The sequence below is a fragment of the Clarias gariepinus genome, chromosome 14 (genome assembly GCF_024256425.1).
Source record: "Clarias gariepinus isolate MV-2021 ecotype Netherlands chromosome 14, CGAR_prim_01v2, whole genome shotgun sequence".
Taxonomy (NCBI): Eukaryota; Metazoa; Chordata; class Actinopteri; order Siluriformes; family Clariidae; genus Clarias; species Clarias gariepinus.
In genome coordinates this window covers 18,721,403-18,737,410 of record NC_071113.1, presented here as the reverse complement: position 1 = coordinate 18,737,410, position 16,008 = coordinate 18,721,403, and the positions used below count along the sequence as shown (strand labels likewise).

The 16,008-nt window shown below is 40.5% G+C and overlaps 1 protein-coding gene across 6 annotated transcripts in view; it reads right to left on the bottom strand.

Annotated features, from left to right (window-relative positions):
* rbfox3a (RNA binding fox-1 homolog 3a) overlaps window positions 1–16,008 on the bottom strand; it is a 350,843-nt gene that overhangs the window by 107,901 nt on the left and 226,934 nt on the right. For all 6 annotated transcript variants that reach the window (XM_053511558.1, XM_053511554.1, XM_053511560.1 and 3 more), the window contains exon 5: window positions 13,837–13,958. In XM_053511558.1, coding sequence (XP_053367533.1) covers window positions 13,837–13,958 — 122 coding nt within the window. The remainder of the gene's footprint in view (window positions 1–13,836; window positions 13,959–16,008) is intronic.

The following is a 16,008-nucleotide window of genomic DNA, read 5'->3' as shown; positions in this document are numbered from 1 at the left end:
AAATTATAATTTACCTAATATGTTAGAATAATTTCAAACAGTTTTGTTAGAATGTGACAAACTTCCTGATGACTTCAAAGTGGGTCTTTTATGTCAGGGCTGGTGGACAGGGGCTAGTCACTGGCCAGGCTGCTGCATGATGACATTCAGTGCAGAAAAGATTTTGTGGGCCTGGGATGAAAAAAAAACAGTTCCTATAGAGACTCACCTGTATACTTATCCTTTTACTGCCTCATGTGCCAGCAGTGTTGAGCATTTTAATTCCCAATATATAGTGGGGCAAATAAGTATTTAGTCAGCCACCAATTGTGCAAGTTCTCCCATTTAAAAAGATGAAAGAGGCCTATAGGTATCCCTCAACTATCAGAGACAAAATAAGAAAAAAAAATCAAAAAAACACATTTTAGGATTTTTTAAGAATTTATTTGTAAATTATGGTGTAAAATAAGTATTTGGTCAACTACAAACAAGCAAGATTTCTGGCTCTCACAGACCTGTAACTTCACTTACAGACCTTAACTTCTCTGTCCTCCACTCGTTACCTGTATTAATGGCATCTGTTATCAGTCTAAAAGACACCTGTCCAAACCTCAAACAGTTACACTCCAAACTTCACTATAGCCAAGACCAAAGAGCTGTCAAAATTGTAGACCTGCACCAGGCTGGGAAGGCTGAATTTGCAATAGGTAAGCAGCTTGGTGTAAAGAAATCAACTGTGGGAGCAATTATTAGAAAATGGAAGACATACAAGACCACTGATAATCTCTCTCGATCTGGGGCTCCACGCAAGATCTCTTTTGACCCATGGGGTCAAAAAGATCACAAGAACTGTGAGCAAAAATCCCAGAACAACACGAGGCAACCTAGTGAATGACCTGCAGAGAGCTGGGACCAAAGTAACACTTTGACAAGATTACTATCTACTACTGTACACACTGCGTCGCCAGGGACTCAAATCCCTCAGTGCCATACGTGTCCCCCTACTTAAGCCAGTACATGTCCAGGCCCGTCTGAAGTTTGCTAGAGAGCATTTGGATGATCCAGAAGAGGATTAGGAAAATGTCATATGGTCAGATGAGACCAAAATAAAACTTCGTGTTTCGAGAAGTTTTGGAAAAGAATGCTGAGTTGCATCCAAAGAACACCATACCAACTGTGAAGCATGGGGGTGGAAACATCATGCTTTAGGGCTGTTTTTCTGCAAAGGGACCAGGACGATGATCCATGTAAAGGAAAGAATGAATGGGGCCATGTATCATGAGATTTTGAAAGAAAACCTCTTTCCATCAGCAAGGGCATTGAAGATGAAACATGGCTGGGTCTTTCAGCACGACAATGATTCCAAATGCACCGCCCGGGCAATGAGGAAGTGGCTTCGTAAAATGCATTTCAAGGGCCTAGCCAGTCTCCAGATCTCAACCCCATAGAAAATCTTTGGTGGGAGTTGAAAGTCTGTGTTGTCCAGCGACAGCCTCAAGACATCACTGCTCTAGAGGAGATCTGCATGGAGGAGTGGGCCAAAATACCAGCAACAGTGTGTGAAAACCTTGTGAAGACTTACAGAAAAAAAGTTTGACCTCTGTCATTGCCAACAAAGGGGATATAACAAAGTATTGAGATGAAATTTTGTTGTTGACCAAATACTTATTTTTCACCATAATTTGCAAATAAATTCTTTTAAAATCCTACAATGTGTTTTTCTGAATTTCTTTTCTTATTTTGTCTCTCATGGTTAAGGTATTCCTATGATGAAAATTACAGGCCTCTTTTATCTTTTTAAGTGGGAGAACATGCACAATTAGTGGCTGACTAAATACTTTTTTGCCCCACTGTATATTACAAGTGCTATTATGAGGAATCTTAGCTTGAAATCCAATTACTACACATGATATTAATCCCAGTATAATTACCTGTGGAGTGAAAGGACATTGGTACATTGAGATGAAGTTGAGTGAATGTGTGCCCAGTGTTGTCTAATAGGGCAATCATTTGAACCAAATTCCATTATAGAATTAATGGAATACAATTCTTTTAATCAGCCAAAAAAAAAACAATAGGGGACATGTATTACATTCAATTAGGTGTGCCAATGAGGAGAAGGAGTTTTATTTTAATTCTCCTGAGAAAACAGTGTCAGTTTAATATCTAATATGAAATTCACAATCATGTTTGAGTCACATTGGTCTTGAATATGTGTACATAACTGAGAGAATTTATTAAAATGCCTCCTCTTGAGATTACTTGGTGAAATAGATTAAAATTAAAGCAGGGTTTTATTTTATTCTAGTCAATTAAAATAAAGAAAAATAAAAAAGACAACACACATCTGTGCAGTCAAATAAACCTGCCAGAAAGACACTGAATTAATATATAATGTTGCATTTCTATAAATAAATATTCTATATATTAATGTTCAGTCACAAGTGAAAGTGAGTTCAGTTTGAATTAGGTGAGAATATAGCTCAGGATGTTTTATTCTTACTGACACAAAAATGAAAACAGAACTGCAGATCCATCTACCCCTGCCTCGAACATTCACTACAAGAAACTGAGAAAAAATCCAAAAATGCAATGTTTAGATCAATGCACATGTTGGAAATGGCATCAGGAAGGCTGTGCATGTACACCAATCTTTCTGTAAATATCAACCAGAATACAAATGTTTATCTCTGTCACCTGCCACTATCCAGGTTGTGTCACTAAAATCTGACAATTCCCTCATATTCCAGATAAGAACAGTTTCTCATTTATTCCCTTCCTTTCCAAACTAGCAATGTTTTGGTGCTTTAATATGGTGTGTTAAATAGCAAATACTCAACAGCAACAGGAAAAAAAAATAACGGAAACATATTAAAAAATCTGTCTGAGTCTGTCCAGTTAAGCAATATATATATTACACTCTTTACTTAATTATTATAAACAGAATGTCTCGTCATGGCTATACAGGAGCAAGTGAAGCATGATGAAGATGATGATGATTAACCTTTCACCTTATGTTATGCAGTCAATATATTATCTGCATACCAGGGCTAGGCCAGGAAATAGGAGTGATAGAAGTACGGAAAAGCAAAAAGATGGCAGAGCAAAAAGGGAAATATGTTGAGGCCTATAGAATAAAAAACAGACCGGAGAGCCCCTATCGCAACTCGTTAAAATACAGATCTTTACACATAGGGATTTAGTTAAGCGGCAGACGAAGTATAATGTGAAGAAATAGTATGCGTATGGAATTCATCTGGCCAAATGAGTAAACAGATAACTCCCAGGAGGACTAGTTTCAGTGATGCAAGACTGAGCGATATATAAAGGCTCAGCGCTCCAAAACTAACAGTGTTCACACACAGCAACACTAGTCAACATGGCCTACCTCCCCAACAAATCAACACAAACAAGTAACAACTCACATTCCTGTCACTGACCAGTCTCGGCAACTGTCACAATACTGCTGAGGATCGGAATAAATCAATATACAGAGAGAGATGGGTAGTGAGAGACTGACAATATTAGAAATAATGGAGAGCAGATGTGCGTGAAGCATGTAAAAATACAGTAAACAAACACAGTGTATTTCTGTTCGAGACATCTCTCCCCCCTTTCAGTATTTCTCCCTTCACCATGCCTCCACTCTCCCCTGCCTCAGCCTCATGCTTTTTGCTTGCGTGCTGTTCCCCACACCAAAACAGAGGCCCATTAGAAAGGCTTTTAGACAAAGTTACTTAAATCTGAAAGGCCTCAGACAGAGACCATTAGGCATGGGGAGTAGACAGCCGAACAAAAACATTAGCCTTGTAGGATTTTGGGAGCCGGTTGTGCTGCGTGAGTTCACAGGCCAGCTCAGAAAATGACATAGCTTGGCCTTTCCATTTGCTCTCCACTTACTGACTGCACAAGGCTTTTTATACAGCAATGTCCCAGCCATTCGAGGCTTCATGGGATTCTACAGTTTCGCTCATTCGCAAGTCTATCAGCAACCAGCGGCGAATGATTCAGCAAAATGTAAATCTGCAGAATTCAAACAAAAACTAGTGACAAATAAATATACAATTAATGAAGGTGACACTTAGGTTTAATTAATATTTTAGATAAAAAGAGTTTTTTCTTTTATTGATGATGTGTCATTTATATTAACTGGAATTTATGATGAACATGGAGAATAAAGATAAACAGAAAGATCAAATAATTAAAGAACAAAGAATTACACCGGAGAAAAAAAACAATAAAACACAAATTAAAACAAATTACGCATCACATTAGATCTCTAAATATGACATTAGTTAAAAGACCTGTGATGAAACTAAAGTCAATTCTTTATAATATAATCTTTACAGTATATACTGCTTATTAACCATCTAAATTGTAATTTACTATAGCCCAGCCCATATAATATTACATTCTGTTTTTTTACTGTATGTTCAAGAGACTAAACCATATACACAGAAATCTGTTATACTATATATGCTAGAAATGGCTGTATTTCGGTGTAAAATAATTAAATAATTACAATATTCATAATATAAGTTTTACATGTGCACATCCCTCTCCCTCAGAAATCCAGCACTGGATTGCTTTGTAGCTGATATGAACTCACCAAGATGCAAAGAGTGTCCAGATTAGATGTAGCCAGGAAATGGAGCAAGTCAGATAAAAATAATAAAAAAAAAAAAAAAGGGAATATTGGTCAGAGTTCTCCTTGACTATTTTCTTGTTAAATTTCCGAGGGAAGTAAATGGTGATTTGGGATTACGGAATTACAGAAAGAGTGAAGTGAAGGTGTGGAATCAGCCTTATTTCTTTTATTCACTTTGACACTGTCTCTTGATTTGCACCATAAATCCTTTTTGATAGGTCAATAACCTATAATGTTAATGTCACAGTCCTGCCATTAGTTTTATAGCTTGTGTGTCCCTTCTGTATCTTAATGACCCGTAGCTGGCAGAGCTGCAGATGTCCCCGGCCCACAGCTAAACTCCACGTCCCCCAACCCGACAGTGTCCTCCACTCCCGCACACACAGGGGCACTCTTCCCCCATTCCTCAATTATTCCCTTTTCCTCTCTCTTTCTTTTTTCTGCGCATTGTCCTACCCATTGGTTTGTCCTTTTAAAGTCCCGTGTTCACTCTATCACATCCTTTTTTCCTGCGCTTGTTTTCATTTAGTCTTAATGAAGTATGCTCACATGTAATACAGCATGGGCAAATTGCCATAATCAGTTAGCGTTTGGAGGTATGCTGATTCTGGAACTCTTTGAGTAATTATGCTCATTGCCTTTATGCCTTTTCCCAGTGCTCATTTCACGGTCAGCCTTCCACTGAGGGAGGATGAACAAGCCCTCAGTGTGACCTTGCTTTCTGTTCCTAGGCCCTGACCACAGCACTATTGATTCATGGATCTATCCGGACTACGAGCTGCACTCGTCGTACCCAGAGCCCACTGATCTCCAACTCTGGTCTTCCCACTTGAGTCCCAGTGCCACAGCCCATTAGAAAGGTGTAGGGCTTTAAGCGGTGCTTTGGATAATGCTGTCGACTCACACCTCCAGGGGGAATATGAGAAGGTAGCGAGAGTGAGATTGAGAGAAAGAGATAGAGAGAGAGACAGAGATAATGGAGCATCCTTGTAATGGCCTTTCCCTGGGAAACCCTGTGTAAACACAGCTAATGATATCAAAGTGTGATAAGCTCACAGTTATAGTCATGGATGTTACAAGATCTTTGTTGGTCTTCCTCTCATTATCAGTGGAGCAGTATGACCCAGTCTACATGGACTGTTTAGAGTCAGGGGATTAATCCCTTGACTGGCCTGCTGTTTAATCATCTTATCAGGGGTGCAAGAGAGATTAGGAAATGCCAAGCATGTAAGATACGGTGTAGGGCAGTAGGATTACACACTATACTAAGTGAACCAGGAACACGGGTAGCCGTGTTGGATGGGGAGCTTCAGAAATCTTCTTGATCCGTAAAAAGCTGCACCATCACTAGAACCGTGTGGTTACCCTTCGCTCTTTCTCGACCAAAAAAAAAATGACAGAAAGGACTACATGGCTGCTGAGTGGCAACTGAACTGTGCATATTGTTTCGAATTAGGTTGGGGGGGGCATCAAACCCAAACAAGCAGAAATGCGGCTTAATAATGACTTTACAGAAACACAGTTTTGCTGTGCATGCATTAGTAAATGTCAGAGCTGAAAATAGATTCTCGTCTACGTGGATTGGGAAAAGAGTGAGAAAACAAGCTTGTGCAAGTGTAGGTCACGATAGCGGAGCTGAAGGCCTCACTGAGACAACAGGGCAAATGGAAACTTATTCCAGCTGTCAAGCAAGCTCGTGGAGGCACAGCGCTGGAGATGAATACACAGGCGGAGCGCTACAGGACCCACAGTATGTGACTGGAAAACACAGATCAATTAATGTGGTGACAAATTAGCACAAGCACTTCATTTAGCAATATGACACCAGTGGCAGCCGCTCTCCACTCTGAATTACATGGCTGATTGACGCCGCTTCCGGAAGATGCTGCATTCAATGAATATGGAGAGCTCGGAGGGAGCGTCAACAGAGACAGACCGTCTCAGGCAGGTCGACATCGCTACCTAAACGCAGGTTAGTTACTGAGAGCAGGAGCAACACTGACGCTTACATCGTCACTGAAACTATCAATGGAACAAGAGCACATGCCTTGCTGACATTTATTTCTAATAGATACTGTATCAGTAACCTTAAGACCTGATAAGCAAGTTTTCAGATTTTTAGCAAAAGGCAGTATTAGACGGGTGAAGGGTGTAAGATGGGCCTTTAACAGGTTTCTTAGATAGATGTAGTTTTAGGTAAAAATAAACAAACTAACAAGAAAAAATCACATATTAAGATGTTAAGGTTAAATACACAATTGATCACCTGAAGGTATGCATATACTATATTATATAAACAAGTTATAAAATGATCTGTTTAATAGTGACCAATTATAAGGCGTGTCTTGTCTTACATTGAGCTTAAAATCAGACCAATGAGTTGCATTTAGTTTTGATATAAAAGTAAGCGGTGTGCTCTCCCATCAGCATGTGTGCTCACCCAGAAACAAGTCCCCTGCATCGCAACACTCAATTATTCAGTAGAAGGAGAAAAGCTGTCTCTCTTGCCTTTTTTGCTTCTTTTGTTCTGGTGCGAGCAAAACATCAGCAGAGCCTTACTTCTGTCTACTTTCAGAAATTGGCCCCATTGAAATTGAGAGAAAAACTTTACTGAATATCGTCTCAGCACAAACCCCGGAGAAAAAAGTAAAAAAAATAAATAAAATAAAGAACAAAAAAAACAACAACATAAAAAACATACATTATATTGTACCGACACATAACACCTGAAACCTCCCCACGCACGCATTGCTATCGTCTTCAAAGAGAAAAGCTCTGCTTACATTAGCAAAGCAGCTTCAGGATGTCTGACATGGGTGAATTTTATCTCTTTTCTTGCACTTCCTGGCGGCCAGCTGAAAGTGATCCCCGATTAGATTAGGTGTGTGAGTGGCACGGTGCCGGCGCAGAGCCAGGCCGCGTGGCGCCGTAGCCCAGGCTGAGCAGGCAGCGTGCACTCTGGGCTCTGGCACACTGGAACGATGAAGGAGAATGATTAATGACCAGCCCTCGCTATCAAAGCGCCGCACCGAGCTCGAAGATGAGAGATTGCTTTCTGACGATCATTAAATCCTGTTTGCCACATCTGCGGGTGCGCACTTTTCATCTGGCCCCTAACAGGCAGGGGAGGGCTGAGCCGCACGGCGGCCAGGCTGACGGAGGAGGAGGATGCTGGGTGGAGAGAGGACGGGAGAAATCCTCCATCCACTACACTAACATTAGTTAAAAGATTTCTTCCTGCACTGTTGGATTTCACCTCACTCCTCCTGCACACATCTCTGCATTCATGCTTTCGTTACAGTGTCAGATACAAATACAAATGTTCAATCCATGTTGAAAATTTTTCAATTAAAAAAACAAGAATATATTGCTTAGTATTCACATTCTAATCAACACAAGCCGACGAAGAAGAAGAAAGAAAACGACACCAGTAAGAAAAACCAAAAGTCCATAAAATCCCCTATCAGAGAGTGAGATAGCTATATGTGACAGCAGATTCATGTTAAACAAATTTGCACGACACTGGATTTACATCCACTCGCCCTATTTCATATTTGAACATACTCCTTCAGTGAGCTGAGAAATTGCCAGGTCTCTGCAGAATCAGGTTATGTGATCCTCTTTCTTTATTCTGAACATCAATAAAACATTCCTGTACAGATACAGCCGGATCCTCATCTCCCTTCAGACCAGCACTACAGAACAGGGCCCTTCAGAGAGGCGGTATATTAAAGATAACACTGAAACTCAACTCAGAGAAGAGCAAGACAACAGAAAAAAAGCATATGCACTTTCATAATAACACGGAAAGAAATGGTGAGGGAAAAAAAGCAGCAAGATTGGAGCCCTGTACTACAGTACTGTACATGCTAATGATCTGTCATCACTTTGTGATTTTAATTCATCCAGCCATACATTAAAGAGGAAGTGTGTGTGTGTGTGAAGGGACGATAGCTAGTAGGCCACCGTGTTGGGTAAAGGTATACTACTCACCCAAAAATACATCATCATTTCGACCAGAGGACAGGTGAGCACGAAGCAAGGGGGAGGAAAAAAAAAAGACGTAGGGGAGATGTGACGGCCACCTGAGCGCAGTGGGACACGCCAAAAGTCCGGGTGGTTTTCTGGTTCTATAGCTTTTCTTCTTTCTTCTCAGGTGTTGTAAAAGGAAGTCCCCTCCTCTTCTTTTTAGTAATCTGCAAGATTTTTTTTGGCCCAGGGGGGAAAAAAAGAAAGGGACAAAGGGTAAAGGGAGGTGGAAAAACACTGCCTGGTCTTACTTTGCACCTTCTACTAGCTCCTTTTGTCTTCTTGATGACCACACAAACTGCTTTTACTTCTCCTTTTCTCCACCACTCACACGCACTTCGCTCTCTCTCTCTCTCTCTCTCTCTCTCTCTCTGCTCATGTGCGTTCGGTCTATCCTGATGTCAGCGTACTGGCTGCTTCACGCTCTTATTGCTGAGTGGGAAAGCTGTGCTTCTAGGGCAGGCACTCCAGAAGCTGTTTGACAGCATTCTCCAGCATTGCTCCAGTGATGTATTGCTCCACGCCAGCACGGAAGATCTCGCTTTAGTAACTGTTATAGCCAGATCTTCACAATAGCTACTCATCCAGGCCGGGACAGAGGAGGAGTGCAGGAGAGCAGGAGCACACCACGTGTCTGCCACCTCTCCTGTAGAGAGGAGCTGAGGAGAGGTGTGTCTCTCTGAGCAGCTGCTGGAGAATTCTCTCTTCACTGTCTCGTGTCACCCAGCGCAAAAAAGTCGCCCAGAGCAAGAGGCAAGAAGCAAACAGCTGATAAAAGCGAGAGGAATAAAACTGTAAGTGCACATAAAAGGCATAGATCAGTCTCTTTCTTCTTTTCCCCTCTGCTTGTTTCTCTTTCTCTCTCTCTCTTGTTTGCTTCTGTTTTTCTAGTGCTTTTTGTTTCTCCGTGAAATGCTTGTGAAAAAGATGAGGCTGGGATTCCGGGAGAGAGGACTCGGTGGATTCCGGCGCTCCACACTTTGGCCAATCAGAAGTCAGCAAATGCTGGTAGAGAGCCGAGGGAGTCAGTTGACAGGCTCCGTGCAGTGAGTAGAAGTGCTCTTTGGGCTGGCAGCGACGGAGACCTGTAGTGTATGTGTGTGTGTGTGTGTGTGTGTGTGTGTGTCCAGCAGTGAGTGAGTTTGCGTTGGAGTACTGTTAGAGAGGGGGGTGTGCGGAGGAAGTGAGGGGTTAACATGCGGATAAGCCTGTCTCAGCAAATTTCACTCTATACATTCGATCTGCAGCTCGTAAGTTTTAACCTTAAGCATGCCAAATATCCATGTGTAGATTAAAAAGTACCTTTATGTCACTAGTGAAGTAGTTAAGAACTATGAAAAACCTTATTAAGCTCATTTAGGCTTTTGAACAATAAAATTACTACTTATCAGGGTTCACGAGAAAATGAAGTAATCCAGTGTTGCATATATTTTTTTTATGGATTTGTTTGTAGCACAGAGTTAGCTTCTTCTCTCAATCAGTCCCCAAAGGGACAAGGGAAATACTGAAGTGAATCCCTCCAGCAAGTTGGATTAAAGATACCATCTCTGATAAAATAGCACTAGTCTATTTCAAGTCTTGGTCATAAATAAATGAACCTAAAGTGGTGCATGTGCTGTGGCTAGAACCTGCTTCATACTGATTTTCAAGAACATGGAGGAAAGAAAGGTAAGTTTTCAGAAAGAGAATAAGTGAGTAGAATATAAAGCAGAGACATTTTTCAACATAACATTAACCAGGCTGATCACGCATGAAACAGATAATCGAAAAGTGAATAAAAGGGTATTCAGTATCACAAGCACACTAATCATGGGCAGCATAACTGCATTTGTTTCTTCCTTTTCTCCGTTTTTTCTTTCAACCATCGTTTTCCCTAACCAGTTTTGTTCCTCAATCAGCGGCTCTTCATTTTTCTACATTTAAGCAACGCTTTCTATTTATTTCCTTTTGGAACACTTTTTGTCTTTCTTTCCTTCTTTCTTTCTCTACTCCAGCTCTATTGGAAACATCGCCTAGCATGCTCATGGTGCTGCTTGTTCAGGTTAAGTACTAAGCGGACGAATGGCCCTCGGGACGTCATTTTCCATTACAGAGACATGAAACCTTTCCTTTGAGAGGAAAGAGGGAAGAATACTCAGAGACCCGAATAGTTATGCATCTTGTCGTGTTCCCTTTTTCTATTATGTGCCCGCAATCCATTTATTCAATATTTAATGCCAGCATTGTTCAGTCCATGGGTTTGATCTCTCTTTTCAACTTGAGCTTGTTCCGTTTTTACTGTTTTGTGCACTTTAACCTTTCTCATCCCTTAACGCATGTAGAAAAATAGGTCTGCTATTCCCTGTACGAAACATGACCACCTGTCCTAGTCATCATATTCTCCACTGACCTACATTCATTCCCATGCATATGCTCCATAACCCTTAGTTAAAGTTCTACTGAGCCTACATACTAACAAGGCACAAACTGGAGGTAAGGAGCAGCACTGAAGACTGGGAAAAACCCAGAAATCAAGAGTCAAAGCGATCATTTCCTCTCACCTGAGCCCAGGTGTCAAGCTGAGTCAAGGCGAGCAGAATGAGCCAGGAGCATTTTTCTTTTTTAAGCAGGGCAGATGAGGCAGGCTTTGGCCAGGCTGAGCCAGTGTCCCTGCCAGATCATCTTAATTAGGAGCCAGCGGCGGCCAACTGCAGGTGAACACATCTGGGAGGCCATATTGGCCGCAAGCGCAGTGAGTCTTTTAAAAAAAAAAAAAAGTGCAAGCCTGAGAATATTTCAAAGCATCAAAAAACTATTTCTTTTTTAAAAAAAGAAAAAAAGAAAACCTAATTGAAGTGTAATAACAGAAACATACGAATGCAGGTTCATCTCCACATAAGTCCACCAGATATTAAAAAGCCTTTGTGATGGCAGGGTTGTGCTTATGTTGTGTGGTTCGAAGACCTAAGAAGCCCAAGAGTGCTATCAATTACATGTTTTCTGCTGAACAGCTGAAATTCGGCTCTGACAGCCAGCTGACAGTGTTCAGCATTATCCAGCCATCTATGTGATGCCAGCGACAGTGATTGGACATTCCCATTCCAGTAATCCCTTCTCACCAACCCGCCTCGTTTTCATCAGCCGCGAAGTGGGGACCCGTCAAGCCATTTCCACATGCAAACCAAGTACCTAACACACCTCGTAATGAGGAGTCGTCCCACTCTCTCTCTCTCTCTCTTTCTCACACACGCTCACTGGTGCGCGCACACACAGTGTGCAGAGTTCTCAGTGCACTGTAACTCTTAGTCCTGTCAGCCAGTCCGCCTCAGTCTGCCCTGCCTTCTTCATTAGCGCTTTAGCCAGCGTCATCATTTCTGCCTCCATAAACTCAGTGGAGCTGCATGCCTCTTTCCTCCACTCACTGGGCACTTTTTTCCTTTCCAATTACCGCCACAATTCATTTATTCATTAACCCACCATGGAAAATTGAGGGAGACTACGTTTGAAAAACAAGTGCCTTCCATTTTTCTACGTTTTTGTCGTGACCCTCGAATGTTTCGGACACCTCGGAGAGAGAGAGAGGGGTTAAAATGCAATTTCATGGAGGCGATGTTGTGCTGGAAATGGGAATGTACAGTGTAACTGGACAGGAGGCTTTCCACACAACCTGCTTGAGTCCAAGCTAAGACAGCAGCTGCCACACATTTCGAAATTTCTCGAAATTACATGTTTTCTTTTCTTTCTTTTTTTTTTTTTCTCACCACATATCACAGGACAGACAACTAATTTGGTTCATTTAAAAGCAAAAGCACATGGTCAGAGCACACTAAATTAAACACAGCCTTTATCGTCGCATGACAGCTCATACAAAATCACTGTCACTAATCACAATACACTATAATTGCCTTTGCTTAAAGTGTAGAAAAAAAGCTTTCTAAACAGGCAAACTTTATATACCAAAGGATATTTCGTTTTAGATTGCTAATATGAGTCAGTAAATTATTATATGTAAAATGCATTTATGAGGATATACAAAATGTGCACTGCAAAATATGTACATCAACACTAACGAATGAAAATTATACTGTATAGACAGCTGCCTCTCTGAAAGCCACTTTAGGTCTGTTGCTCTGGTATGACGTGTTGCTTTCATACTGTTTTTTTTTTTTTTTTTTTTACTGAAACACAGTGTAGACATTCTGACATTTTCACTGCTTGAGAGACTGCTTGAAAAATAGCAAAATAAAGACAACTCACAGAAAAAGTAGACATCTCAATGCCCTGCTCAGCATGTCTTAATCAGAGCTCATGGTGGCAAATTAAAAGTTTTTGTGTTGCTTAAAAAAGACTTCTGATTTTTTTTTTATAATAATAATAAAACAATGCAATTGTTAATCAATGTTCTACAGTATAACCACAAGTTTTGGCTTTCTGTAAATTCTATTCAATACTTAAATAAAAATCCTTCCGAAAGTGATCTTGTTAATTAGGTAAACCTCTAAAAAAACAGATGCAGAAAAAAAGGAAAGGCTCGCGGCTATAAACAAGCTGCATTTTCACTCCGATGAGCACAATGGCTGCTATTCCTTGAGGAAGTCAGCATCGATGCACACCAGTTCTTAATAAAACTCAAACTTTATGAGGCAGTGATGTGTGCTAAGGTTACAGTCCAATTAAAGCTCCATTACTCTTAATATTTGCATTCAAAAAGTTTCATAAGTCTATTCAATTATCTAGTGCAGCAGGCTTACACATATAATTTCGTGATTTCATAATAATTTCATATTGTTGATATTTAGACAGTAATGAAGATCAGGACTGGAGAAACCACTCCAGCATTAACACACATCCACTACCACTTTGTGTATCTCTGTAACAGAGTAAAGAGAGCACAGAAAAAATAGTCTGCATGTTCTTCAATTTGTTAAGACTACCATCAAAAGATAAATTCAGCTTACAGTACTTCATGCATGATATAAAAATCCAAATTGATACAAATTTATGAAATTTTCCTGGACTTCATGATAATCCATAGAAATGATAGAAATCCTTAAAATTAAAAAAGAAGTGTCTTTAAACACTAGTCAGAAATGTTCAGCATGTATCCTGCTATAAAACGTGGTGAGAGCCAGCCACAGGTGGACGTGGATATGCCATTGATGTGGATCTGTGATGAAAGCAGACAGCAGGGAATCACTCACCAGTCTTGTGACAAGGGGAACCCCGAAATGCCAGAAGTGATCGTTCAGCAGCCCACTGTACACTACGTTTCCAAAGAGAGCAATGTTTCCGGTTTTACACAGCCCGTTTCCTGGTTTAGTTTCTGCAAATGCACAAAAAAAAAAGTAGATGATTAACAGACATTTCAGCAAACATGTACAGCCTATGGTGACTACTTCTTTGTGTTGGTACAAAACACTTTCAACAGGTAGAAAAGCATACTGTACATATTCAGTATTCGCACTATATGGACACCCGTAAGGTATGGAGACTTTTTCCACTCTGTTACCACAATGGTGAAAGCTCCTAATTTAAATAAATGTATGCTACAGTATACCATTACAAAAACCTGTTAGATGCATGTGCTGCTCTGTACAAAGCATGGACCATAAACACCTCATCTGATAACTGAGTTTGACCTCACTTATGCAATTCCCCCACAGCAACAGCACAAAATCTATATATATATATATATAAAAAAAGTTCTGGTAGTTCACCAGAAGTAGAGTGGAAGTTATTATACCAGAATAGGACATATAGTAAATAGGACAAAAACTAGAGAATAACCCTGGAACGGGATGTTCAGAAAGCACATACAGTATGGGTTTAATAATCAGGTGTCCACAAATATTTGTAGTGTATGGCATATAAACACATACATACACACTGTACATGTAACTGAGAAGTCAACTGGACCCACTATTTCAGGAAACATACTGTAGACACAGACCATAGGTTTTTATAAAGTAAAGACATTTGTGATTACATCACTCAGTACAAAAAATAGTAAAAAGGTAAAATAATATTAAAACTAAAACAATACTCTTCACTCATAGTGTTAATATAAAGCTCCATTAGTCTCTCTCTCTCTCTCTCGCTCACACACACACTTCTTTTTTCCTTTTCCATCTCACACAAATGTCTTCCCTGAAGATATTTGAAACATGACTTGGAGAGAACGCATAAAGGAAGCCACGTGCAGTACATTAAATTATTCTCCATAAATGCCAACTACAGCAAAAATATGCATTGTGCCTCAAAACAACAGGGAGGCACATATTGTGTGGTGCATCATAGCAAACGGTGCACTCATTATTAAAAAAACAAAAAGGAAAAAAGCCCTATTAAAATGTCACTTGTGCTCTTTGTGGCCGGGGCGGCGCATGAGTTTTAGAGTTATTAATGGGCCGGGTGTGATTGTTTATGGCGACTGCCTGCCGCAGGCTCTATGGGCCTGTCTGTAAAGTCTACGCATCATCCAGCAGCACACTCCCCCTCTCTTTACATCACCCCATGAATATGCATGTGCATAGGCCATGCTCCAGCGAATCGATCACAGCTATAGCACATTTATATCTGTGCCACGTGGATGATTTTTATAAAATGATATAGCCTAATTAGCAATGAAATTGCTCCACTCCATAGATGTATTTTAATGTAGGGGCAATGCATGCACAGGAGACTTTGCAGCAAGATAAAGAAGTGTGCATTCCAGGCGATGTTCTTTTTTTTTTCTTCTTTTTTTTTCTGCAGGTGATGTAACCTGATCAGAACATACGCGGTTGCATCAGTGCCTGAGAGGAGTGCGGAGTTGAGAAAAGGAGAAGGATTCAGGTGGCATAGCTGGCAGGCATCACTTTGGAAGATCCTCTCTCATCCATAGGAATTCTGTTCATCATGCCTCGTCGTGTGATGAGTTATTGACAGGGAGACGAGAATGCTGAGAGTAGCTCCATGCAATGCAGTTCCACGTTACCAACCCCCAGGCTACTCCATCAGCTTCTCTTACTTTCTGCCTCACTTTCTACACCCCTCAGCTTTACACTCACTGTACTCCGACATTTCTTCTCCTCCTGTTCTTCTCTATGGCATTGTTTCTCTCATTCTTTCTCTCTCTCACTTTCTCTGACAACTCCTTTTTCTTAGCCCTATTATTCCCTTATACAATAAAAAAATAGCTTTGAAATATCAAATTTGTCATAAATAATACACGAGGGTGAGTATTTGTTATTTATTTAAATTTTTTAGGAATGCACTAATTGTGTTGTTTATGACAGAGACCCACGTTATATTTGCTTCAGCCGTCTCACACACAGACACTGTGAGTAACTGATGCCTCCTTGTTTTTTAAGATAGTAAAATATTGCAGCTTT